Below are 24459 nucleotides of genomic sequence, written 5' to 3'. Positions count from 1 at the left end.
AAAAGCCTTGGAAGAGGCAATATTTAGGACTTGATCCCAGGGTTTTCTGCATGCTATTGTTATATGACTGAACCGTGCCTTCACTTTCATTCCATCACTGCCTTCTCCCTTTTACATTTTATTTGGAGCTCAGGTTTAAGTTGCCTGGGCTGGCTTTGAATTTTGTGATCTGCTTACCTCAGTCTCCAAGAAGCTGGTATTACAGGCTTTGTACCATTATGCATGGCTTTAGCCTGAAGTACTTTTATGAATTAAGGGCAAAAGTTGTCAACTAGATATCTCACATAACTAACCTCAAACTCAAGCCTTTTTTGAAATATACTGTTCAAATACTAGACTAGATATTGCTTTAAAGAAACTACAAATAATATTTCTAGTTCATACCTAAACAAGAATCACCCTTCATTTTTCTCATTTTTGGAAAAAAAAGTACAAAACATATTTTCTGTCATATCACTCATTAGGACCAAGGCTACTATAACTAATATTTGATTACTGTTAGAAGATTTGAATCTACCTGCATACCGATACCATGCATTTATAAAGTAGTAGAGCCTTACAAAAAGTTTCTGTTCAGCACCAGGTAATGCCTGCTCTTTTTTCCTTAGAAATGTAATAGCTAAGTACTCTTTTAGTTTTGGCTGAAGTAAAAACTTCTCAAGAGATAAAGTCAGACATGATATTTATGGTGTGAAAGAAAATGCCCTTGGTGTGTAACCTCCGTTCTACATGTTTTAGTAACCTTTACTTTTTCTTTTTTATCAGTATTGGCATTTGAACTCAAGGCCTTCAGCTTGCTTGCTCAGCCAGCACTGTCACCTGAACCACACCGCTTCTGGTGTTACAGGCTTTTGCTTTTTTTTTTTTTTTCCTTCAATACTGTAATTTGAACTGAAAAGCAGAGAAGGGTTGTAGGTTTTTCTTGGTCTTGCTAGAGAAGTAGTCTCATTTGATCCATACGCATATGACTTTTTTTCCTACCCCTTCTCCCTCCCCCCCCCCCCCCACCTCCCCTGTTTTCAGACATAGTCTTCTTTACTGAGGCTAACCTGAGACCAAGATACTATATGCTTCAGGTCCCATGACCAAAAAAAAAGATACTATATGCTGCTTATCTGGGATGTCAGGCTTACCACAGCACATTCAGCTAATTCTTGATATAGTTTTGCTAACTTTTTCCCCCTCATCCTGGCCTGGAATTAAGACCTGATTTCTACCTTCTGTGCCAGAACTATACAGAGCCAACCATGAGCCAAAAAGCTGAGCTGAGCATTCAAGCCCTAGTTCAGGCCAGAAAATATTTTTAGCAATACATGCATGATTCCAATCTAATAATTTGATTTGCTTTGTAGTTTTTATGTGGTATTTCTTATTTTCAAAAGTTTATAAAGCTAAATGATTCAAAGTAGTTATAAAAATGAAGACAGCTATATAGATCGTGGCTTTCCTTAGCCTTTGTTTTTAATAGGCTTTAATAGTCTGAAGAAATATTATTTGCAGTAGACACTAAACAAATTTTCATAATGAAAAGCAAGCAGTAGAGTTCTCCTTAATTGTTTTACCTTGTACAAAACAGGCAGAAAATTCACAATTAAATATGAAGATAAGTGGCATGGAAAGAAAATCAAGTGGAAAAAGAGACTCCTTTTTGGCACAAACAAAGGATAAAAAAGAAAATATCAAACCATCAGCCAAAGTATGTTTACAAAAGTATATTTAGCAGATTTAGAAAATATGTGATAGCCTAAAGACATGCAATTTACTTGCAAGATTGCACTGCAATATTTGAATAAAAGATGGGATTGTGTTGGGTGTATAGAGGATGATTAACAAGTTTTAGAATGCTAGGATGGCTTGTAAATCTGGATGTTTTGGGTGATTTTTTAGTAAAAAAAAGCTGCAATAATTAGCTTATGTAGTAATTTTATTCTGTGTAAGTTATAGAACTTGGAGTTCATTTATAATTGCTTAAGATACTATAATGAATGGGCAAGGAATAAGAGTAGAATTAAATACAGAACCAAAGGAATTAGGATAAGATTATGTAATTATGTATGTCAACACCTTGCAGCCAAATATAGCATATTGGTTTGTTTTTTTATTATAATACATATGTTTTCAGAGGAGTTTTACAGTTTACATAAGTTAGGTAATGAGTACATATAAAAATCCATTGTTATTATAAAGTGATGTAGAGATGTGTTACAGTTAACAGAAGTCAGGTAATAAATACATTCTTTTTGGACAGTGTTATCCCTTCCCTCGCTCTCTCCCAGTTTTTCCCTCCCATCCCCACCTACAAGTTGTATAGTTCATTTTCAACATAGTGTTTAGTAAGTACTACTGCCGCAATTGTTCACCCTTTCTCTCTCCTTTTCTGTGTCCCTCCTTACCCTCCCAAAGACAGATAAATGAACAAACAAGACAAAAAGAAAACATCAACAAGAACAACAACAAAGAAAAACTCTTGTTTCCATTCCCTGGAGTTAGAACTTAGTGTTTTGAATAGAAAGAAGTCAGGCCTAGATAAAACATCAATCGTAACCACACAGAATTGCATCCTGAAAAGAGGCCTAAATAGTTTTTCTTTCCTCAGTATTTATTAGAGGTAGGAAAAGTGAAGGACATTGATTTGAATATTGTATGGGGAAAAGTGTGCTGATGATGAGTTTGAACCTAGCCTGAACTACATAGTACGTTCCAGGCCAGACCAATGAGATTGTTGTGGATGGATAGATGGAGATAGAATAGATTTGAACTTCAAACTTGTATTCACTATAGGATTTATAGATGTATACATTTGTAATTTAATAATCTGGAAACTCATGTACATTTGCTTTTCTTAAATCAACAGCTGAAACTTGAATCTTCATCTCCAAAAGTAAGGAGTGGAATGCTTTTAGAAGAAGAAAAGTCTACTGACTTCGTTTTTATACCCCCAGAAGAAAAACAGGGAAAGGAAAGAATACTAACTGAACATCAAAAAGAAGTACTCAAAACAAAGAGGTTTGTAGGACTTTGATCTTCAATTTGCTATTTTATATACTTAGATATTATGAAGCATTATAGCTTTGTGGTTAAGACTTAGGTGTGTACGTGCTAAATTGGCTTTTGCTTTTTTGTTTGTTCTGGGGGTTGAATTCAGGACTTTGTACATGCTCTAGGCAAGTGTAACTCTGCTGAGTTGCATTCCCAGCCTGTGTGTACTAAATTTCATTGGTGCAAGATATGTTGTATATAATGTGTAATGTGTAATTTGAGTAAAGTGCCATATTAGGAGGGGCACCCTATGTTTATAATCTGAACTTCGTTGAGGTAGGGAAGACAGTTTCCTGGAAAATGGTCACCTGGCTTTGTTATTTTTTAGTATATCAGTTTGGTAGAATTATAAATTTAATTTCTAAATTGTGATAATGTCACCAGCCTTTTGTAATTATACAACTCTTACCCTACCCCTAGGTACGATATTCCTACCATGTATAATAATCTGGATGTTTCACAAGATGCCTTATTTTCCACTCAATTTAGTCAAGAAGACTCGATGTAAGTGTGGAATTTAAAAAACTAGCTTCCTTACTTTGGGGGGGGGCGGTCATGGGGCCTGAACTCTGGGCCTGGGCACTGTCCCTCAGCTCTTAAGCTCAATGCTAGCGCTCTACCACTTGAACCACAGCGCCACTTCTGGCTTTTTTCTTTTTGCTTATGTGGTGCTGAGGAATCGAACCCAGGGCCTCATGCATGCAAGGCAAGTGCTCTACCCCTGAGCTACCTTCTCAGCTCCCCGCTTCCTTACTTTTTGAATGAAGTGAATCTAATCTCTGCATTCATTTATCTCAGGCTAACTCCTACCTTAACAGAAACATCAACAGAAGATCCAAAGATGATAAAGGTATGCCTAGTATTCTTTCAGAGTTTTTAGTTTCCTCTCCATTTCAGAGTTGCTTCAGTTTTCTAGAAGGCTGTTGATAGGCCTTTATTTTAAGATCAGTTGTAGAACCTCCTGATAATACAAATAGAATTGTAGTATATTTTTTAAAATAAATGTATATGATTCTAAGTATTTAAAATTAGAAACTCATAGTTATTTGCCCTTTTAGAGTATTTAACTGTGTATTAAAAGCTAGTGTTTAACTTTGTCTTTTGGTGGTATTGGTTGTAGTACTAGGGTTTGAACTAAGAGCTTTCCTATGTATGCTTCAGCTTCACCAGGTGATTATCTTTCTAATAACCAAAGTTGGGTACTTCAATTTCCATAGAAAATAAATCTTTTTGCTGATTAATCTATATGTTTATGTATTTCTTTTCAGGAGGAGAAAGTGAAAATGGAGAGTAAAGTCTCAGAAAACTGTGGTATGGGCGAACATCTCCAAAAGGCTTCTTTGTGTGTTCCTGAAACAAACCCAGAAATACTGAGTAATAATAATGATGACAGAGAAATCACTTCCATTTCATCAAAGAAGACTTCAACTGAATGTACATCTAGCGTGGAAAATTCATTTGTTGTCAGCAGCAACTCAGTTTCTAATTCCACGATTTCTGGGACACTCCCTCAGCCTACAAGTAGGAGACAGACATTTATCACATTGGAGAAGTTTGATGTTTCAGGAAATAGACCTTTTAGTCCATCAGCTTTAAATAATATTTCATCAACTGTTGTAGTGAAAACTAACCAGGAAAACATGAGTAAAACAGACACTCCACCAAAAACAAAGAAAAGAGAAGTAACTAATTCACAGTCTGATACTGAAAAAATAGTGAATGGAATTAAGAGATTAGGCCGGAGATCTAGTAAAGTGGAACCGTCAGAGAATAGAAGATCTGATCCCTTATTAAGAACTCAACCAGAGGAACATACTCAGGAATCTACCAAAGGCCTGGTAACCTTAGAAAATAATTTGCCCAATGTGGTTAATTCAACAGGGTGTATGTCAGGTAGCCCAGTTCATTCTTCTGAATCTACAGTGGAGTATGAAGATACAAAACCTAAGCCAATAACAGAAAATGCTATATTGGAAAATAGTACTACAACAGGAAGTACTATATTGGAAAACAATACTACAGAAGAGAAAAACATAGGGGTAAATTTAGAATCCAAAGAAAATACACCACCTGCAGTAATACCCTCAGATCAAATGGGAAATGAAGATAATCAGGTTCAGATAGCTCCAAATCCAAAAATCCTTAGACGATCTTCAAGGCTTCGTTCTGAAACAGTGGAGCCTACTATTGATAGCCAAGATAAAGAACATAGTCTTCAAAAAAAGGAAAGACATAAGGAAGAAGAAAAAACTGTTCAGAAGAATCCAGTGCAAATGAAAGAGGATGCGTTACATAAAGAGAAACTGACTTCTGAACAAACTGTACAGGAGAATTTAATTGAGAATGGTGATTTACATGAGAGTACTTGTGAAACCAGTGCTAATGCTGAAATTGACCAAAATAAAAGAAAACCAGATCTTGTGAATAATAGTACTGAGGGGCATGGTAGCCAAGACACTGTAGACAAATCATTTGAGAAACCTTTGAGGGGACGAACACGTTACCAAACAAGAAGAGCATCTCAGGGGTTGCTTTCTAGCATTGAAAACTCAGAATCTGATAGTTCTGAGGCAAAAGATGAAAGTTGTAGAAAGAGGAGATCTGGAAAATGGAAAAATAAAAACAATGACAGTGTTGACTTGGAAGAACAAGAAGAAAGAATAGAAGAGGACAGTTTAAAAATTGAAAATCAGTTGCATGATCATAAACCTGTTTCTGTAACAGACATAGAAATAAAATCCCAGGATTGTGAAAAAGATGCAAGTAGTACTGTAACACTCCAGGATTCTACAGTAGCTTCAGATTTATTGCAAGTTTCTAATGACACACCAAATAAACATGAAGGAAAAAGTAAAAATGGAAAATCTGCAAAACTCTCCCTTGCAAGTCCATCTATACCAGAATCACCTCTAAGGACTAGAAATGCCAGTAAAAAATTACATAAGCAAGATTCTGATACTAGTATGAAAGAATGCTCAAAAACAGAGACTTCAAACATGTCTGTGATTTCCAAAAAGATTGTCTCAAAACTTGAATGCCACCATAAGAGAAGTCGGAGGGTGAGGAGATGTAAAGCTTGTGACTGCTGTGGGGAAAAACCACAACTTCAGGAAAAATCACTCATTGAATTAGAGAACACAGAAAATTATGGTACGAAGATTGAAACAACAAAACCCGATGTCCACACACCTGAGACTAGAACAGAAGCAGAGACTAGAACAGAAACCTCTAATACGTGTGAAGTAAGAATTTTAGATGACCATCCCCGTGTGAATTTTCATTTCAGTCTTGAAGAGGAGAATGGTACTATTAAGGACTCGTTGATTGTGTCTGAAACAAACTTGGAAGAAAGTGCTCATAAATTTGTCCCTTCTGAAACCTCAAATAAGGACGAAGTAACTCCCCACGTGGATTCTAGGGAAGCAGTATCTCCAAGCAGAGAGCCATCTAATAAAAGATTTAAGGCCATGGACCCATCTTTAGATGATGACAAGGATATTTTACAGGAAAATTCTTTAGATGCTCAAAACCCAGAAACTTCCCCCAAAAGAGAACTGAGTGATATAAATGACGACAGAATTACGTGCACAGGAATAGCAGAACCCAGTGCAGAGGAAGTAGAAGCTATGGAAGTAAGTAGTATAGAAGAAGATAAAATTGAATCTAGCTACTTGGAAAAAGAGAGTGCCAAAATTGATACACCTGAATACGAGGCAACAGAAGAAAATAAAAGTGGTGAACCCAAAGCAGATAGATTGGAAGAACTGAGTGTTGCAAAAGCAGTGGCTGAGGATTTAAATTCATGTATTGGTCTTTCTGAAAATACCACACCTGAAAATACGAATACCCATACTGGGATTTCTGACCAAATAGCAGAAGGGAAGCAAAGTAGGAATAATGTATCTGATTCATGTTTGGAAGCTGAAGAAATTAATGTTGAAGAGAATGAGGGAAAAATGATGGGTCAGGTGAATACTGAAATTCATGGAGTCAAGGAAACAGAGGACAAGGACTTGACTCAAGAATCCTCTCCATCAGAAGAAGCTGAAACTGAAAGATTAAACACCAAGCCTGACAACTTTATTCCTAATACAGTTGAAATGAGCGTGGAAGAAGGAAAGACTGGCTCAAATGAAACTGAAACAATTGAAACAGGTACTGAGTTTAATAAATGTGAGGAAACAAAATTGGAAGACAATCAGCTGGAAGTAGGAAATGATACTTTGCAAGAAGTTTACATTTCAGAAAAAGTGAAGGAGCCATCACAATCTTCACCTGAAATAACTGTCTCTGAATTGATAACACAAAACAATGTATCTCCTGAAAAACAAAAGGAATTTGATCATTTACTTGTGTCAGCCAACGAAAGTCCTACTGGTGTGCAGACACGCTGTGTCTGGTCTCCTTTAGCTTCTCCATCCACTAGCATTTTAAAGAGAGGACTAAAAAGACCCCAAGAAGATGAAGTCTCATCACCTGTTAACAAGGTAGGAAGACAAACACTGAATATTAATGTGTTAACATTTAGTCGGAATAGTTAGCTGTACAGTGACAGCTAGTGAGTGATAGAATTTTAGGGTTATATGTCCATTTTTTATATTTTTTTGTTTTTGTCTGGTCATGGGTCTTGAACTCTGGGCCTGGGCGCTGTCCCTCAGCTCTTCATGTCAAGTTGAGTGCTCTACCACTTGAGCCCTGGTGCCACTTCTGGTTTTATGGTGGTTAATTGGAGGTAAGAGTTTCATAGACATTCTTGCCTGGGCTGGAACCTAGATCCTCAGATCTCAGCCTCCTGAGTAGGATTACAGGCATGAGCCACCATCACCTGTCTTTGTCCATTTATTTTTATCACTACCATGGTTGTGGAAAAGGGCTGACAAGACAGTCTCTTCGGTGTTCATTTTGCAAATTAGAGGAATTTTATATAGGTGTGCATGTTGTTCACCTGTGGCAAAATGCATAAGATTGCTTATGATCTTTTGGTTCAACATACCTCAAACTATGTGATGAAACAAATATAGGAAGCCAGGGAACACTTAAGTGCCATTGACAACATTTTCATCACTTTAATGTGTTCTGGGGCATAGTGATAGTTCGCTTAAGTACCTATATAAAGTCTTAATCTAATTAACTTTTTTTCTTTTTAAAAAAAATAGTTATTCTAAAGTTGATGTAGACAAGGATTGTAGTTAAATAAAGCAGGTAGAGTGCTTTTCTTTTTTTGGGGGAGGGGTGGAAGGTCTGGTTGTGGGGCCTGAACTCTGGGCCTGGGCGCTGTCCCTCAGCTCTTCAGCTCAAGGCTAGCGCTCTACCATTAGAGTCACAGCGCCACTTCTGGCTTTTTTCTTTTTGCTTATGTGGTGCTGAGGAATAGAACCCAGGGCCTCATGCATGCAAGGCAAGCGCTCTACCACTGAGCCACCTTCCCAGCCCCGAGTGCTTTTCTTTTTGAACAGTGCCACCCTCTTTCCTGGCTCTCCCTCAGTTTTACCTCCCAACCCCACCTACAAGTTGTGTAGTTTTTTTTTTTTTTTTTTTTTTTATCATCATAGTGTTTAGTAAGTACCACTGCTTCATTTGTTTACCCTTTGTCTCTCCATTGCTGCCCTCCTCCCCCCCACCTGTTCTTAAATGGTACTGGGGATTGTACCCAGGGCTTTGAGTATACTAGGCAAATGTTTTACCTCTTTTAATTTTTTATTTTTATTTTTTTACTTTTTTATCAATCCTGGGGTTTGAACTCAGGTCCTGGGCACTGTCCTGAGCTTCTTTTTGCTCAAGGCTAGGACTCTGCCACTTGAGCCTCAGTTCCACTTCAGGTTTTTTCTGTTGGGGAATCGAACCCTGGGGTTCATGTTAGGTAAACACTATCACTAAGCCACGTTCTCAGGTCCCCCCCCCCCCACCTTTTTTTTTTCTTTGGTCAGTCGTGGGGCTTGAACTCTGGGCCTGGGCGCTGTCCCTCAGCTCTTTAGCTCAAGGCTAGCGCTCTACCACTAGAGCCACAGTACCACTTCCACTCTCTCTGCTTATGTAGTGCTGAGGAATCGAACCAGGGCTTCATGCATGCTAAACGAGCACTCTTATCACTGAGCCACCTTTCCAGCCGCCTCCCCCCACCCCTTTTTTTTTTAATTTTTAAAAAATTGTAGTTATAAAGGTGCTATACAGAGAAGTTAAAGTAACATAAGTCTGGTAAAGAGTACATTTCTTTTTGGACAATGTCATCCCTTCCCTCCCAGTTTTTCCCTTTTGTTCTCATTTTTTTTTTTTTTTTAATGGTTCTGGAGATTGTATCCAGGGCCTTGAGTATACTACGTTAAGTGTTTTATATCTTGAGCCATGCCCCAGCTCTGACCTCTCTTTTTAGTTACATCTATAGCCCTTGGCTTTTTGAGACAGAGCCTTGAACTTGACATTCTCCTGCCTCACACTCATAGTGTGCTGGGGTCAACACAAGCCTGCGCTGTTAATGTGCAACTTACTTGGTTTTGTTTTGTTTTGTTTTTTTTCCAGCGTCAGATTTTGGGTTGTGCTATATGAACTATACATGTACATTGACAGTTTAAGAAAGATGAAACATGATGGATTAGTTACTGCTTTTGGTGGGAGGCACGCTAGTCCTGGGACTTAAACTCTGGACCTGTCTGCTGTCCCTGAGTGCTTTTGCTCGAGCTAGCATTCTATATAACTTGAGCTACGGTGCTACTTTCACCTTTTTCTGTGGTTAATTGGAGTTAAGAGTCTCATGGATTTTCCTGCTCAGCCTGCCTTCTAGCTTGGAAAGATCTCAGCCTCCTGTGTAGCTAGGATAACAGGCTTGAGCCACCAGGCCTGACTTACCTAACATTCTTAGAACTTCCATTTGTCACCTCTACCTCTTATTATTTTTACAACTTCTGTGTACGTGTTTGACTGTCACTAGGGTTTGAACTCTCTCCCTTGTTTAATTAGGCAGTTGTTTGTTTTTTTTTGTTTTTTGTTTTTTGTTTTTTTTTTTTTTTTTACAACTTTTCAGTTTTCCAAGATACAGTGAAAATTTTTTCTCTGAGAATTGAGAGATTACCACATTAGACGGTTTTGTTTCTACTTTAGAAACTTTTACTCTTTTTGAGACAGAATCTTGTGAGAAATCCAGGCTGGTCTCAAACCCATGATCTTCCTTGGCCTTCTCAATTCTGGGATTCCAGGCATGTACACATTGAACTCAGGGATATGACATAATGTCTGTGTCCATCTGTGGGCATATGTTCATCCATCTGCCCTGGGCCTTGAACTCAAGGCCTGGGTACTGTACTTGAGCTTTTTTGCTCAAGGCTAGCTCTCTGCCACTTGAGCTACAGTTCCACCTTCCCAGGTTTTTGGTACTTAATTGGAAATAAGAGTTTCACAGACTTTGCTTCCCTGACTGACTGGCTTTGAACCCAAATCCTCAGAGTGCAGCCTCCTGAGTAGGATTACAGATGAGCCACCAGTGCCAGTCTGTAGTGGTTTCTTTTGTTCATTTTCTTCTTTCATTTTGTTCTTTATTTTATTATTTTCAAATAGAAAGCTATTTATTATCTTCAAACAGTTGTGCCAGAAGGGTTTCAGTTTAACATGTCTATTATGTAATGCCCTTGGTTGAAGTCAGGCCTTCCCACCACTTTCTTTACCCAAATCTTTTTTTTTAAACATTTGCTCCAAGGTATTTTTTAATATATTTTTTTACTATCTTTAAGTAGTTGTACAAAGGAGTTGTAGTCAACAAAGCAGTTTATGAATAGAATACATCTTGACTTTGTTGTTAGCCAGTCCTGCAGCTTGAATTCTGCCTGGGCCCTGTCCCTGAGCTGCTTTGCCAAAGGCTAGCATTCTACCACTTGAGCCAAAAGTTCACTTCCGGCTTTTTCTATTTATGTGGTACTGAGGAATGGAACCCAGGGCTTCATGCATGGTAGGCAAGCACTGTACCACTAAGCCACATTCCCAGACCATGTCATTTCTTTCCATCATTTTCCTCATCCCTTCTAACTACCCCTTCCCTTGAGTGTTGTAGGGTATTCATTGAATTTTATGACTGCATTGTCCCCTGCTGCCTCTTTTCCTTTATCTCCCTCCTTTTGACCTGTTCCCCTTTTGAGTACTAGTTTTCCTGGTGTTTATTTTGCTGAACTGTGGCTTAGCCTTTCTAAGGAATTACATCATTTTGGCTTTTGAGTTTCTGTTTTTTTATTTTTACTAAAATTTTTCATTATGAATGTGATGTACAGAGAGGTAAAGAATACATTTCCTTTTGGACAATGTTACTCCTTTCCTCGCTCGTTCCCAGTTTTCCCTCCCATTCCCACGCACATGTTGTATAGTTCATTTCCAACATAGCGTACTGTGTACTTGTACTGGGACTTGAACTCAGGGCCTGAGCTTTTGTGCTCAGGGCTAGTACTCTGCTACTTGAGCTACAGCTCCATTTCTGGCTTTTTGTGGCCAATTGGAGATAGTCTCATGGACTTTTCCTGCCTGGCCTAACTTTGAACCAGGATCCTCAGATCTTAGCCTCTTGAGCAGCTAAGATTATAAGTGTGAGCCACCTGTGTCCAGGTGTCTTTAATATTAGTAGACTGTATTCTTGAAGAACACTTACATGAAAGTAAGATACATTAAAATTGTCCAAAATGACAATATCCTTGTTAAAGATTATTCAAATTCTTACAGGTTAGCTATTTTTTAAAAAAAATTGTTCTGGAGGGGATATACAGCAGAGATACCTTTACATACATCATATATTAAGTACATTTCTTTTATATACCATATTTAAAGGTGTATAGGTTTTATACCTTTGCTATCCAGAATTCTGTGTAATTTGTTATATCCCAGTGTGTTTTAAGTTTTAAGGTCTGCACATCATAGAGAACATGCACTGTTTGTCTCTCTGATCTTGGCTTATCACTCAACATGATTTATTCCAGTTCCATCCAATTCCCTGAAAATGACATTTTTCTTTCTAATGGCCATGTAAAATTCCATTGTAAATAGATGGCACATTTTTTGGATCCTCTCATGTATTGTGGGGCATCTGGCTTGTTTCCATATTTTGACTATTGTGAATAGTCCTGCAGTGAACTTGAATGTGCAGGTATTCTTTTTTTTTGTCCGGTCGTGGGGCCTGAACTCTGGGCCTGGACACTGTCCCTCAGCTCTTCAGCTCTTCAGCTCAAGGCTAGCGCTCTACCACTTGAGCCACAGCGCCACTTCCGGCTTTTTTCTTTTTGCTTATGTGGTGCTGAGGAATCGAACCCAGGGCCTCAGGCATGCAAGGCAAGCGCTCTACCACTGAGCCACCTTCCCAGCCCATGTGCAGGTATTCTTATCATATCCTGGCTTGTGATGCTCAGGGTAGTTGCCCATGAGTGATAGGGCTGGGTTGTAGGTAAGGTCTACGTTTAGTTTTTTGAGGAACCTCCAAACTGCTTTCCAGAGTGGTTGTACTAAATTTACATTCCCACCAGCAGGAACAGTAAGATTCCTTTTTCACCACATCCCTGCCAGCATTTGTTGTTACTAGAATTCAAAATGTTGGCCAGTTGAACTAGGGTAACATGGTATCTTAGGTTGTTTTGTTTTGTTTTGATTTGCATTTCCTGTATGACCAGGGATGATAAGCATTTCCTCATGTGTTTTTTAGCCATTCTTATCTCTTCTTCTGAGAAGTCTCTTAGTTCTGTTGCCCATTTAGTAACTGGTATATTAAGTTTGGGAGGGGTTGGCATCTTTAGAAACTTTTAGTAACTAAAATTCTAACCTGTGTTTGCAGGTTCGCCATGTCTCATTTGCAGATCCAATATACCAAGCAGGATTGGCAGATGATATTGATAGGAGGTCTATTGTTAGGTCTCATTCTTCAATTAGTTCTCCCACAATAAAAGGTGTTAAAACTTCGCCTACTGCACAGTCTAAGGTAAGTCCTATGCCTTAAAATATGAACAATTTTGTATGTGCATAATTTAATAAAACTTTTGTTTAGATATATTCTTTGCTTCATGGTAACATGAAGAGGTTGTAAAAGTAACTTTGTTAGGTAGGTTATTCTCTTAAGTTTTTGAAATTTTAGATTTCAGTCTTGTAAAAATTAAATTGTAAAACTATAGTTATTTAGGGTTCTGAGTGTTTTTTTCTCTCCTTCTGTCTAGCATAATACCACTTCAGCCAAAGGATTTCTGTCCCCAGGATCACGTAGCTCTAAATTTAAGAGCTCAAAGAAGTGTTTAGTAAGAAGTGCTTTGGTTTTCATGTAACTTTATATTTTCCTGTTCAGTTGGGTGACTTGTGTTTAATGGCTTTTGAAATTTATTCTAAGATTACAGAAATGGTCAAAGAATCCATGCTATCCCCAACAGAAAGTGTTTACCCAGCTTTGGTGAACTGTGCAGCACCAGTGGACATCATTTTACCTCAGATTACATCAAATATATGGTAAGTGGTTATTTAGGCTTCTGGATTATATTCCAAAATACCACTTGTTTAGGAGGAATATTTGGATGGTCAGAGTTTTCATGTTTCTCGAACATTTTTGTTCGAGAGAAAAGTTAGAGAGACAGCCACAAAGGGGAAAGTATTAGAAGCATTTATGTTAAGAAAATAAATGTTTGCTTAGTATTAACCAGGTGCTATATTCAGCCCCTTTATTATATATACATTATCACGTTAAGTCCTGTATCTTTTTTGAGGAACATGAACATCATTTCTACTTGTAAAATGATTTTTAGGCTCACACCTGTAATCCTAGCTACTCAGGAGGCTGAGATTTAAGGATCAAGGTTCAGTTCAAAGCCAACCTAGGCAGCAAAGTCCCATGAGACTCTTACCTCTAATTAACCACCAGAGAACCAGAAGTGGCACTATAGTTCAAAGCAGTATTGCTCAGGGACAGCACCCTGGCCCTGAGTTCAAGTTTCATGATAGGACCCCCCCCACAAAAAAAATGTTTAGTCTTATCAAAATTGTAAAGCTAATATGTTCATATATATATATGTGTGTGTGTGTGTGTGTGTTTGGGTTTTTTATTTTGTATGTATGTATTTGTTTATTTTTGGGTCAGTTGTGGGGCCTGAACTCTGGGCCTGGGTGCTCTCCCTCATCTGTTCAGCTCAAGGCTAACACTCTACCACTTGAGCCATAGCGCCACATCAGGCCTTATCTGCTTAAGTGGTGCTGAGGAATCGAACCTAGGGCCTCATGTATGCAAGGCAAGCACTCTACCACTGAGCCACCTTCCCAACCCCTTATTTTGTATTTATTTTTTGCTGTTACTGGGGCTTTGCTCTGTCCTTGTGCGCTCTGCTGGGCTTTGTCAATCATGACTGTCAGTCTTCCACTTGAGCTTTATCTCCTGGTTTTTTGCAGGTTAGTTGGAGAAAAGAATCTCTAGGGTTATCTGCCTGGCTTTCAACCATTATTTTCAAATTACAAGTGTGGGTCTGGGAAGGTGGCTCAGTGGTAGAATGCTTGCCTTGCATGCATGAGGCCCTGGGTTTGATTCTTCAGCACCACATAAGCAGAAAAAGCCGGAAGTGGCGCTGTGGCTCAAGTGGTAGAGTGTTAGCCTTCAGCCGAAGAGATGAGGGACAGTGCCCAGGCCCAGAGTTCAGGCCCACAACCGACAAACACTCCCCTCCCCCTCCCCCCCCCCCCAAAAAAAATCAAATTACAAGTGTGAACTATCAACCTCCAGCTTTGAAGATTTACAAATAATATCAGGCAGATATATCTAGATTAGGAGAGATGATAGTCCAGTGAAGGCAGGGTACTAGTAGCTCAGGCTTCAGGCTACTCAGGAAGCTACTTAAGAGCCTGAGATCTGAGGGTTGTGATTTCAGAGCCAGCCTGGGCAGAAAAGTCTGTGAGACTGTTACCTCCAATTAGTCACCAAAAAGCCAGAAGCAAATTGTGTCGCAAGTCATAGAGTGCTAGCCTTGAACACAAACAAAGCTCAAAGCTCAGGGACAGCACCTAGATCTTGACCTGAGTTCAAGCCCTACGTCTGGTGTGCATGTACATGCGTGTGCATACACACATAGTTATTTCCAGTGAGGTACCTGTACATAAGTTCTGTCTTCTTAGGTTACCTATTTGTGCATAAACACCATAGTTAAAGTGTATTTGCAGTGAGGGGCAGAGCTTTCCATAACCATCCCTTGGATGTAGTAATGGAGCCAGATACTGGTGGGACCTTCAGCCTTGACCTTTTGTTTTCCAGTCTGTTTCCTGCTCCAAGACTTTCCTCTTTTCTGGTTCCTCTCTAGATGTTCTCTTCACAGGCCTCTCTGGCCACTGGTTTGTATCTGGGTTTTTCACACTTTTGTAGAACTGAAGTTTCTATTTACAGATGTTTAAAGAGTTTTAAAATCATTAAGGAGAATACTTTTTGAAGCATTAAGTACACCGGATTGTTCTATTTTCAGTACTTTTTCTTAAGCTAGACATGCGTGCCAGAATTAATTTTTATTTTTATCTTTTTTTTGGGGGGGTGGGGGTCCGGTAGTGGGGCCTGAACTCTGGGTCTGGGCGCTGTCCCTCAACTCTTCAGCTCAAGACTAGCACTCTACCACTTGAGCCACAATGCCACTTCCAGCCTTTTTCTTTTTGCTTATGTGGTGCTGAGGAATCGAACCCAGGGCCTCAGGCATGCAAGGCAAGCGCTCTACCACTGAGCCACCTTCCCAGCTCCTAATTTTTATTTTTAATGGAACTACGTATGTGCTTGCCTTGCTTATTTATAGATTATTGCTTAGTCTAAATGGAAAATTGCAGGTGTCTACAGCTTTTTTATTTTTTATTTTGTCAGTCATGTGGCTTGAACTCTGGGCCTGAGCGCTGTCCCTCAGCTCTTGAGCTGAAGGCGAGTGCTCTACCACTTGAGCTACAGCGCCACTTCGGTTTTCTCAGGGTTTATTGGAGATAAGAGTTTCATGGACTTTCTTGTCCAGGCTGGCTTTGAACTGTAATCCTCAGATCTCAGCCTCCTGAGTAGCTAGGATTACAGGTGTGAGCCACTGGCGTCCGGCTTTTTAGAATAAAGACAAAACTACATTTTTAATTTTTTCGCTTTCAGGGCTAGAGGCCTAGGACAACTTATCAGAGCCAAGAATATAAAAACAATCGGGGATTTGAGTACTCTCACGGCATCTGAAATAAAAGCTCTTCCTATCCGTTCCCCGAAGGTGATCAATGTAAAGAAGGCACTCAGAGTTTATCATGAGCAACAGGTAAAAACTTAGATGTTACTAAATACTTGAATCATGTAAAAAAATAAAAACTACGAAAGTTGCTGTATAAACTATTGCTTAAAATCCTAGCTTATGTTTTCTTCACCTCCATAAAAAATAAGTTATGAAAGAATAATTCATTCCACAGAGAAGCTTGTCATGTGTCTCAGTCTCTTGGCCAAATGCCTGGTCCATTCCTGAAATCCTTACTACTCAGGAGACAGAGATCTGAGGATTGTAGTGTGAAGACAGCCAGGAACATCAGTTAACCAGCAAAAAATCAGTAATGGAGGTGTAGCTAAAGGTAGAGCACCAGCCTTGATTGGGGGTGGGGGGTGCAGGAGCTGAGGGATATTGCCCACCACCCTGAATTCAAGCTCCAGTACTGAGACAAATAAATTATTGAATTCCATGATTTCATAAAAGCTTAGATAATAGATGTTCAAATGAAAAATATGTACATATTATGTGTTAACCTATATTTTAGATAACATGTTGCAAACATATGTAACAAGTGCTACATAAACACTGTTGTAAAACATCCCCCCCCCCCCCCCCCCTAAATCCTGGAGCTTGAACTCAGGGCCTGGGTGCTGTCCCTTAGCTGCTTTTGCTTAAGACTAGTATTCCACCAGTTTAGTCATAGCTCTACTTCTGGTAATTCTTTTTTTATTTATTTTTTATTTATGTACATTGTTACAGGTAATTTTTCCAAATGTCACAATAATACAATAATAATGAAAGCACAATATTTCTTCTTGTAAGATGCCTATTGAAACTTACGTATTTGTAATATTTATTTTAATCTTCACTACTGCTGTGATTTAAGTATTTCATTACCCCCACTTTATTAGTGAGCAAATTGAGGCTTCTAGAATTTATTTTCCAAATTTACACAACTAAGTCTAGGTTTCTGGAAAGTCTGTGGTGGTAATTTTTTTGTTTATCCATACTCTTAGTTTACTTAGTTTACTGAAACATTCTGTGGAAATGTCATTAAAGAAGCATCATAGTTCTTGCAGCTACTCTTTAAAGAGTTTCATCTCAGACGACATACTAGTGCAGCAAATTGTTAAATTTGTTCTTCTGGTAATTCATTGGTGATACGAATCTCGGACTTTTCATGTCCTGGCTGGCTTCTAACAGTGATCCCCAGATCTCTGCCTCCTGAGTAGCTAGCATTATAGTCATGAGTCACTGGCACCCATTGTGATTTATTTTTTATCCCTGTCTACATTTTGCCCATAAGCATCTTTTGGTCATTGAAGGTTTTAACATTTTAATGGTAACTTAAGATTCTTAACCATATGTATACTTTCCGTTTTAAGGGACTCCCTAAACCCCCTTAAATCTTTAGTCCATTGACAGAGTTAGAAGGTTTTTCATGAGTGTTAGTTTTCATTAGTGGCCCATAGCCTAGAGAGTAATCAGAAATTATATTCTGTTTTTGACAATGGCAAAGTAGAACTCAGACCTCATGAATGTTGGTTACCTGCTGTACCACTAACCTGTGTCTCCATCCCTGAAAATTAAATTATTTGTTTCTTTACATTTATTATACAAGATGAAATTTTAGTCCGACTTTTCCATGGATGTTTAAAATGTATTCCAATCAATCTTAACACCCTGTGTGAAAATTACATTCTTTTCAGAAGAATATATTAACAATATCTGATGAGATTTTTCCCCACATTCCTGAACTGGGAAATAGAATTCTTTCAGCTACCAGTACTCTTTTCTTAAGTAATATTGAAAATTGTGACTTGAACGAATCGTTTGAAAAGCTGTTTTGTTGTGTGGATAACTGGAATATGATTTCTTAGCAATGCTTGTTATGTCTTGACATATTTCATATACCTATCTTCCTTTTGCATGTTTGTGCCATGCTTACTATTAAAAACAAGCTTTGATTTGTGTTTTGAATGTATAATCAAGGTGAAGTCTCGTGGACTTGAAGAGATTCCAGTTTTTGACCTTTCTGACAAGGCAGTAAATGGGATAGAAAATAAATCTCTCTCAACTGATGAAGAAAAACTAGCCTCAGGTATATTTTAGCATAGTCAATTCTACTTAAAAGGTGAACTAACTTTTCTTGAGAATGTGTTATGCATTTAATTTTAATTTAATTTGAGCATGACAAATTTCACGTTTCAGTGTGTTTTACTTTGTCCTCGGTGCCAGGTGTAGGAAAATTTATAGTTATGTCTAGTTTTCTCTTAGCAGTTTCTAGTTCATCATGGTATCCATTTCGTTTCAGTTGCATTAACAAAAATTAATATTGTCCACTTATGCCAACTATAGTAAGCTATGGCACCTTTTTGGACATCTTGTTCCCTTGGACTGGTATATATACCTCATATTGCATTTCTCAGTTTGAAATCTAAACATAATTTTTCATCTTCTGTTTGGAGATAATATACAATGTAAATTTTAGTTGACATATACCTTGTTTTTATTTCTCCCTTTCCCTCAGATTTGCTTGATCCTGTACCTTTAGAAACTCCATTATCTAAAAATCTTATGGCACAAATTAGTGCTCTTGCTCTTCAACTGAATTCAGAAGATCTCCACAGTTATTCAGGAAGTCAGCTATTTGAAATGCATGAGAAACTTGGTACTATGGCAAACTTGATAATAAGAAATCTACAATCACGTTGGAAATCATCAGCTAATGAAAATTCTATTTAATATTATGTAAGAAAATTGAAGTTTTAAAAATATCACTGAATTTTTTAATTACTGAAATAAAATTCTTAAATACTGTTACTTTAGAAGAAGGTTCTACAAAGTTGGTAACATTTTAAACCCTGCAGGGCAATGACCATTATGTGAGTTTTATCAGTTTGGTAGATACGATACCCCTGATCACATGCTTTCTTGGCCACTTTGTTTTTTCAAGAAATTTAAGTGGCATGACGAGATTTTGAAAGCAATTTATTTCACACATACTTAAAAATTCCTATTTTAGTGAAATGTGATGTTGGAGTATTTTATTTGGGTCTTACTGAAGTGATAAAGGGGTTTAAACATTTTCAAAAGTGACTCATCCTTGTGCTTGGGTTTAAGTAGGTGCTACTTTGGAACTTTCTCCCACAGATTTCACCTTTGGATATTGAAATAAATACCAAAGGCTGAGCCTTTTGGTGGTTAAAAATACAATCACAGATTTTACTAATATTCCCTCTATTTGCATTAGCAAATGTTTGGGCAGCAGCATCTGCCTTTGAAAATTTGCTTTGATGGCACATGGTATATAGAAAATTTATTCTTATGAGAGGAGCATGACCCTTTGTATATTATGTACAGATGACATTGTTTTAATTTATAAAGTTTAGCTTTCATTTACAGTGTGAGTTTTTCTGCAGCTTCTTGTGAATACCTGATTCTGTGTAATAGCAACATTTTGTATATAATACTGAAATGCCAGTATAGAGAGTGCTTCATGGGCTTGCTGCAGAAATGTATAGGATTCTGTATGTACAAATAATGAGCAAATAGGATTGTACTTAGTTAAAACATGAGTTTATCTGACTGTTCAAAATGGGTAAGATTATTGGAATGAGAAAATTGTTTCACAGCAGCTTTTCTATTCGTGCCCTTACCTTTTTTTTTCTTTTGGTTTGGAAAAGGATGCCAGCCATTAGAAAGTGTGCCTCATTACATTTCTTCTTAATGGAGAGTTAGTCTGGATATTTTATTACAAGTTGTATTATAAGAAGTCTAGAGATTATCTGTTATTCGTAATTACACCTAAAAGTTAACTTGAAAGAAATTTGAAACATATATATAAAATATGTATATTATATATATATGTTTTGCTCTGGTTTAAAACTAATAGGCTATATAATTAAAATGTGTAAAATTTACATAAGTATTTAGTGCCTGACTTCCTGTATTTTTAAATGAGAATATATCCTGCTTGTTTCAATAGATAAGTGATGCTAGTTTCACACTTAATTTAAACCCTACTTTGAACAATATACTTCTTCATCAAGTCAGAAATGCAAGTCAAATTTTAATCATGTCTAGATTAAGGTCTCCTTTATTTGGCAAGTTAGATACCTCCTGCCAGCCTTGAAGAAAGTTGGTATCTTTTTCATAATTCATCATCATGTATATTTCTGGATATAAATGTGATATTTATATACCAAGAGTGGTCTTAAAAAGGAGTTCTGGGATTGTTGAATCAAGAATGTACTTTGAAGGCATAACCAATAAAGAAAAAAAAGCTACTGGTTTTTCAAAACAATTCTCATCGTGGTTTATGTTGTCCATTTAACTGCCATGTTCATCTGACTCAACATGATCATTTAACAAGTAAGAGTGATGAAGATAGTGGGTAAGCCTGTCTGTGAAAGTTAGCAGATGACTATAGTATCTGCAGTTCAGTGTCAAAATTTGTTCATTTCATGACTGCGTGCCTTTTAAAACATCTTCTATGAGTTGTTTTAACTTGCTATCAGAATGAGGTCTCTGGGGAGCAGAACCGTGCAACAGGAAATATAACCAAAATGATTACTATTCACTTAAATAACTGATCATTAAGGCAAATTGTGTGGTTCCGTGAGGTTGTATTTAAAAATGCTATTTTGGGGTAAATGTTAGCTTGTTAAAAAGAATACTGCTTTAATGATGTAAGCTTAGTCACTTTTGAATACTTTTGCTTTGAAACTTCTTTAGATACCTCCATGAATGATACCCAGAATACTAGAAATGTATTAATACTTGATTTGGTTTCAGTATGTTTGGGTTTTCCTAGTAAAAAGGGGTCTTTTTTCCAGATCTTTTCTTTTTTGGGGGGGGTTTGCCAGTCATGGGGCCTGAGCCCTGGGCCTGGGCGCTGTCCCTCAGCTCTTCAGCTCAAGGCTAGCACTCTACCACTTGAGCCACAGCACCACTTCTAGCTTTTTCTGCTTATGTGGTGCTGAGGAATCGAACCCAGGGCCTCATGCATTGCAAGGCAAGCGCTCTACCACTGAGCCACCTTCCCAGCCCTCCAGATCTTTTCTATGGTAAATAAAACAAGTAAGAATTACTAATACTCAGGCATGGTTGGTTACTGGTTTGGAGTTCCTGAATAATTTACTGTTGTGGTAGGAAGACCCTTACTCAGGCAGGCAAGCCTACCTAGTCATCGGGAGTGACAGAGCCCACCGCAACAAAGTTGTTAATAAGGAAGCAACTTTATTGAGAAGGTTCCTACACTGACTGCCCAGGGCCACAGCACAGGCTCGGGAGCCGATACTGCGACCCTGAGCAGCCCCCATTCTTTGGTTTTTAAAGGCAAACCCATGAGTTTGAGCATTGTCACACACAGGTGATCAATGGGATCATAACACACACAAAGGATTGTAGGGTCATACCAGACCACACACAGGTGGCCAATAGGCGGAGTTTACTGCAAGCACGTGGTGTCACCAGTTGGAGCCAGATTACAACCTGTTTTTGGGTCAGTCCTTAATCAAGGTGGGTTAGGTTGTTCAGGGGAGGGGGACCTAGAGGCATTCTTCCCATTCCAAGAACTGGGCTGGTTGGAGCCAAGGTCAAGTTAACCTTGTTTAGAGTTTTTTTTTTTTTCCTCCCTAAAATCCCTAAAACAAAGGCAAAGCCTGGAAAGAAGCTACTCTCAGCACCTACTTCACTCCCCCCTTTGACTTGTTCCTGAGTCAAATCATTGACTCAGTTTTTCTATTGGGATGGAACCGTATTGAGTTCTCATTACCATTAATTTTCAGCTCCAATCCTCTTTTGTATGAATGATATTAATTCATTAATTACATAAGGGCCCATTTATAGCATCAGGAGGATAAGAATCAAGGTGGGCAGCAATAGCTGAAATCAGGATCATCATCCATGGAGACCAACAGTTAATGTCAGAAGCAAGAGGAGAAGTATGCCAGCCAGGGCAGTTATTAGGGTTATCGCCCCTGAGGACCATGAGAAGAGAGGCTGATAACATGACTCAGTCCCTCAGATTCTTCGAACCAAGGCCAAACTTTCTCCAACACAAAGGCTACCTTGCTTCATGAGAAGTCCAATCCCCAGCCATTTCAGAGAACTACCTCTGCCAAAGAGTCTACTGGCGGGCTCTAACTAAACCAGCATCTAGATTGCGGTAGGCATAGAGATAAGACATAAAGAAGGTTCCACATTAGTCACCAATACTGATTTCATTTATAGCACAGCTAACTTAGTTTTATACCAGCTTTACTCATGCAAGGCAAGCGCTCTACCACTGAGCCAACTTCCCAGCCCCACCAGCTTTACTCATAAGCTCCAATTTTAAGACACACTCATACCATTTGCTACATACTTAAACTTACATTTTAAGACCTTACTTTTTAAGCTCTTTTTTATCCAGACCACCCCCCCCCCCCCAATTTCTTTCCCAAGGCTTTCTTTTTTTTTTTTTTTTCACCAAAGGAAACATTTTATTCAAGTCCTCCCCCTCCCCCGAAAAGTGGACTTATTCTGAGGGTTTATATAACGGAAAATAAGGCCAACTTAAAATATGAAAACAATTTTTATTCCATGGGAGTTGAATACATACACCCTAATCACACATCTGTCCTATGTGGTGCTTTTCAAGTTTTTGAGGATCTGCTAGGCCTCTCTGCTGCCTTTGCCTTGCTTTTGCCCTTTATTCCCTCCTGTTTTGCCTTTAGCCTGTTTCTCTGTCCACACTGGGAACATACTGGTCTAGCAGAGTTCCCCTTTAATTTTCCTTGTCTGCAATGTGCCTTTTTTGTGTCATGATTTTTATCCCTCACCCCACACTGCATTTCCTCTTGTCGACATCTAGGGAATACCACAATGGCGTCTCTTGAACACCTCTTATTAAAATACCCTCTCGACTTTCAGAATATTTTTAGGTCTATTGAGCTCCTCTGGGGCATTCCTTTCTCTCCTTTCAATATGTATTCTCCTTTTCCTGTTTACTCCCTATGCTTCCAGTCACATTTGCCCGAGAAACACATTTTCACAACACAGACAGCATGCTGACCTGAAACCTGCATACTTCTAGATGGGAGACTCTAAATCACTGATTTTATTGCCTTACTCAGTTTTGCCCTAAGATTTTTGCTTCTTCGTTTCTTTTCCGTCATAGGTTGTATGTTCCTGAGGATCATTCTATTTCTTTCAGACTATCCAGTTGTCCATTGTACTTTCATCCTTTCCTTCTCTTCCTTTTCCTCCCTTCCTTTTTTCTATCTTTTCCTTCTGTCCTTCCTTCCTTCTTTTTTTTTTTTTTAAATTTTATTTTATTTTATTTGTGAACATACTGTACAGAGGAGTTACAATTACATGGGCAGGATAATGCGTACATTTCTTACCAAGCATTGCAGCCTCCTTTGTTTACCCTTCACATCCCTTCCCAGCCTCCCCCCTCCCCCCCAATCCCAATCCCAATCCTCCTTCCCCCCCTTACCTCCCCTCCCCCCCTCCCCCCGCACCGACGTTGTAAAGCTCGTTTTGGACATGACAACTTGTACTTCTCATTGTTGCAACAGGTCCACCTGTATCCTTAAACAACTGGTTTTTCCCCATCTCCTCCACAAGTTATACTGACATCAAATATAGTGAAAGCAGGGGTTATACTGTGGGGGAGGGACATACAAAGCAACAAAGAGATAATCTTATAAATGCGTTAGAAACACATGCATAAAAGAAAAACATTAAAATACATATCTAAGGGTCCATTTTCCTGACATCACATTATCTGACCTTTTCCACTTGACTCATACATCTACTAGATATTACAAATAAGGGAAACCATGGGACCTATGTTTCTTTGGGCCTGGCTTACTTCACTTAATATAATTTTTTCCAAGTTTTTCCATTTCCTAACAAATGGGGCAATGTCATTCTTTCTGATGGAGGCATAGAATTCCATTGTGTATATATACCACATTTTCTTGATCCATTCATCTACTGAGGGGCATTTGGGTTGGTTCCATATCTTAGCTATGGTAAATAATGCTGCAATAAACATAGTTGTGCTGATAGCTTTAGTGTGGTCTTGTTTGTAAACATTTGGGTAAATGCCCAAAAGTGGGATTGCTGGGTCATAGGGGAGTTCTATGTGAAGTCTTTTGAGGAACCTCCATACTGCTTTCCAAAGTGGTTGAACAAGTTTACATTCCCACCAACAATGAGGTAAGGTTCCTTTCTGTCC

General features: G+C 38.4%; 1 protein-coding gene across 2 annotated transcripts in view; it reads left to right on the top strand.

Annotated features, from left to right (window-relative positions):
* Rif1 (replication timing regulatory factor 1) overlaps window positions 1-20526 on the top strand; it is a 69680-nt gene extending 49154 nt beyond the window's left edge. Inside the window, exons 26-36 of one of the 2 annotated variants that reach the window (XM_070023405.1) lie at window positions 1577-1696; window positions 2855-3006; window positions 3460-3543; window positions 3838-3889; window positions 4308-7526; window positions 12833-12976; window positions 13209-13286; window positions 13376-13491; window positions 16130-16283; window positions 18219-18327; window positions 18757-20526. In XM_070023405.1, coding sequence (XP_069879506.1) covers window positions 1577-1696; window positions 2855-3006; window positions 3460-3543; window positions 3838-3889; window positions 4308-7526; window positions 12833-12976; window positions 13209-13286; window positions 13376-13491; window positions 16130-16283; window positions 18219-18327; window positions 18757-18971 — 4443 coding nt within the window. In that variant the 3' untranslated portion in view covers window positions 18972-20526. The remainder of the gene's footprint in view (window positions 1-1576; window positions 1697-2854; window positions 3007-3459; window positions 3544-3837; window positions 3890-4307; window positions 7527-12832; window positions 12977-13208; window positions 13287-13375; window positions 13492-16129; window positions 16284-18218; window positions 18328-18756) is intronic. The other variant, XM_070023412.1, reaches the window with a different exon arrangement.
* Window positions 20527-24459: the final 3933 nt, after the last annotated feature.

Source organism: Dipodomys merriami, unplaced genomic scaffold (genome assembly GCF_024711535.1).
Source record: "Dipodomys merriami isolate MVZ:Mamm:240054 unplaced genomic scaffold, mDipMer1.0.p SCAF_1, whole genome shotgun sequence".
NCBI lineage: Eukaryota > Metazoa > Chordata > Mammalia > Rodentia > Heteromyidae > Dipodomys > Dipodomys merriami.
Note: the sequence above shows the minus strand (reverse complement) of the source record. Positions and strands in the feature narration are given on the sequence as shown.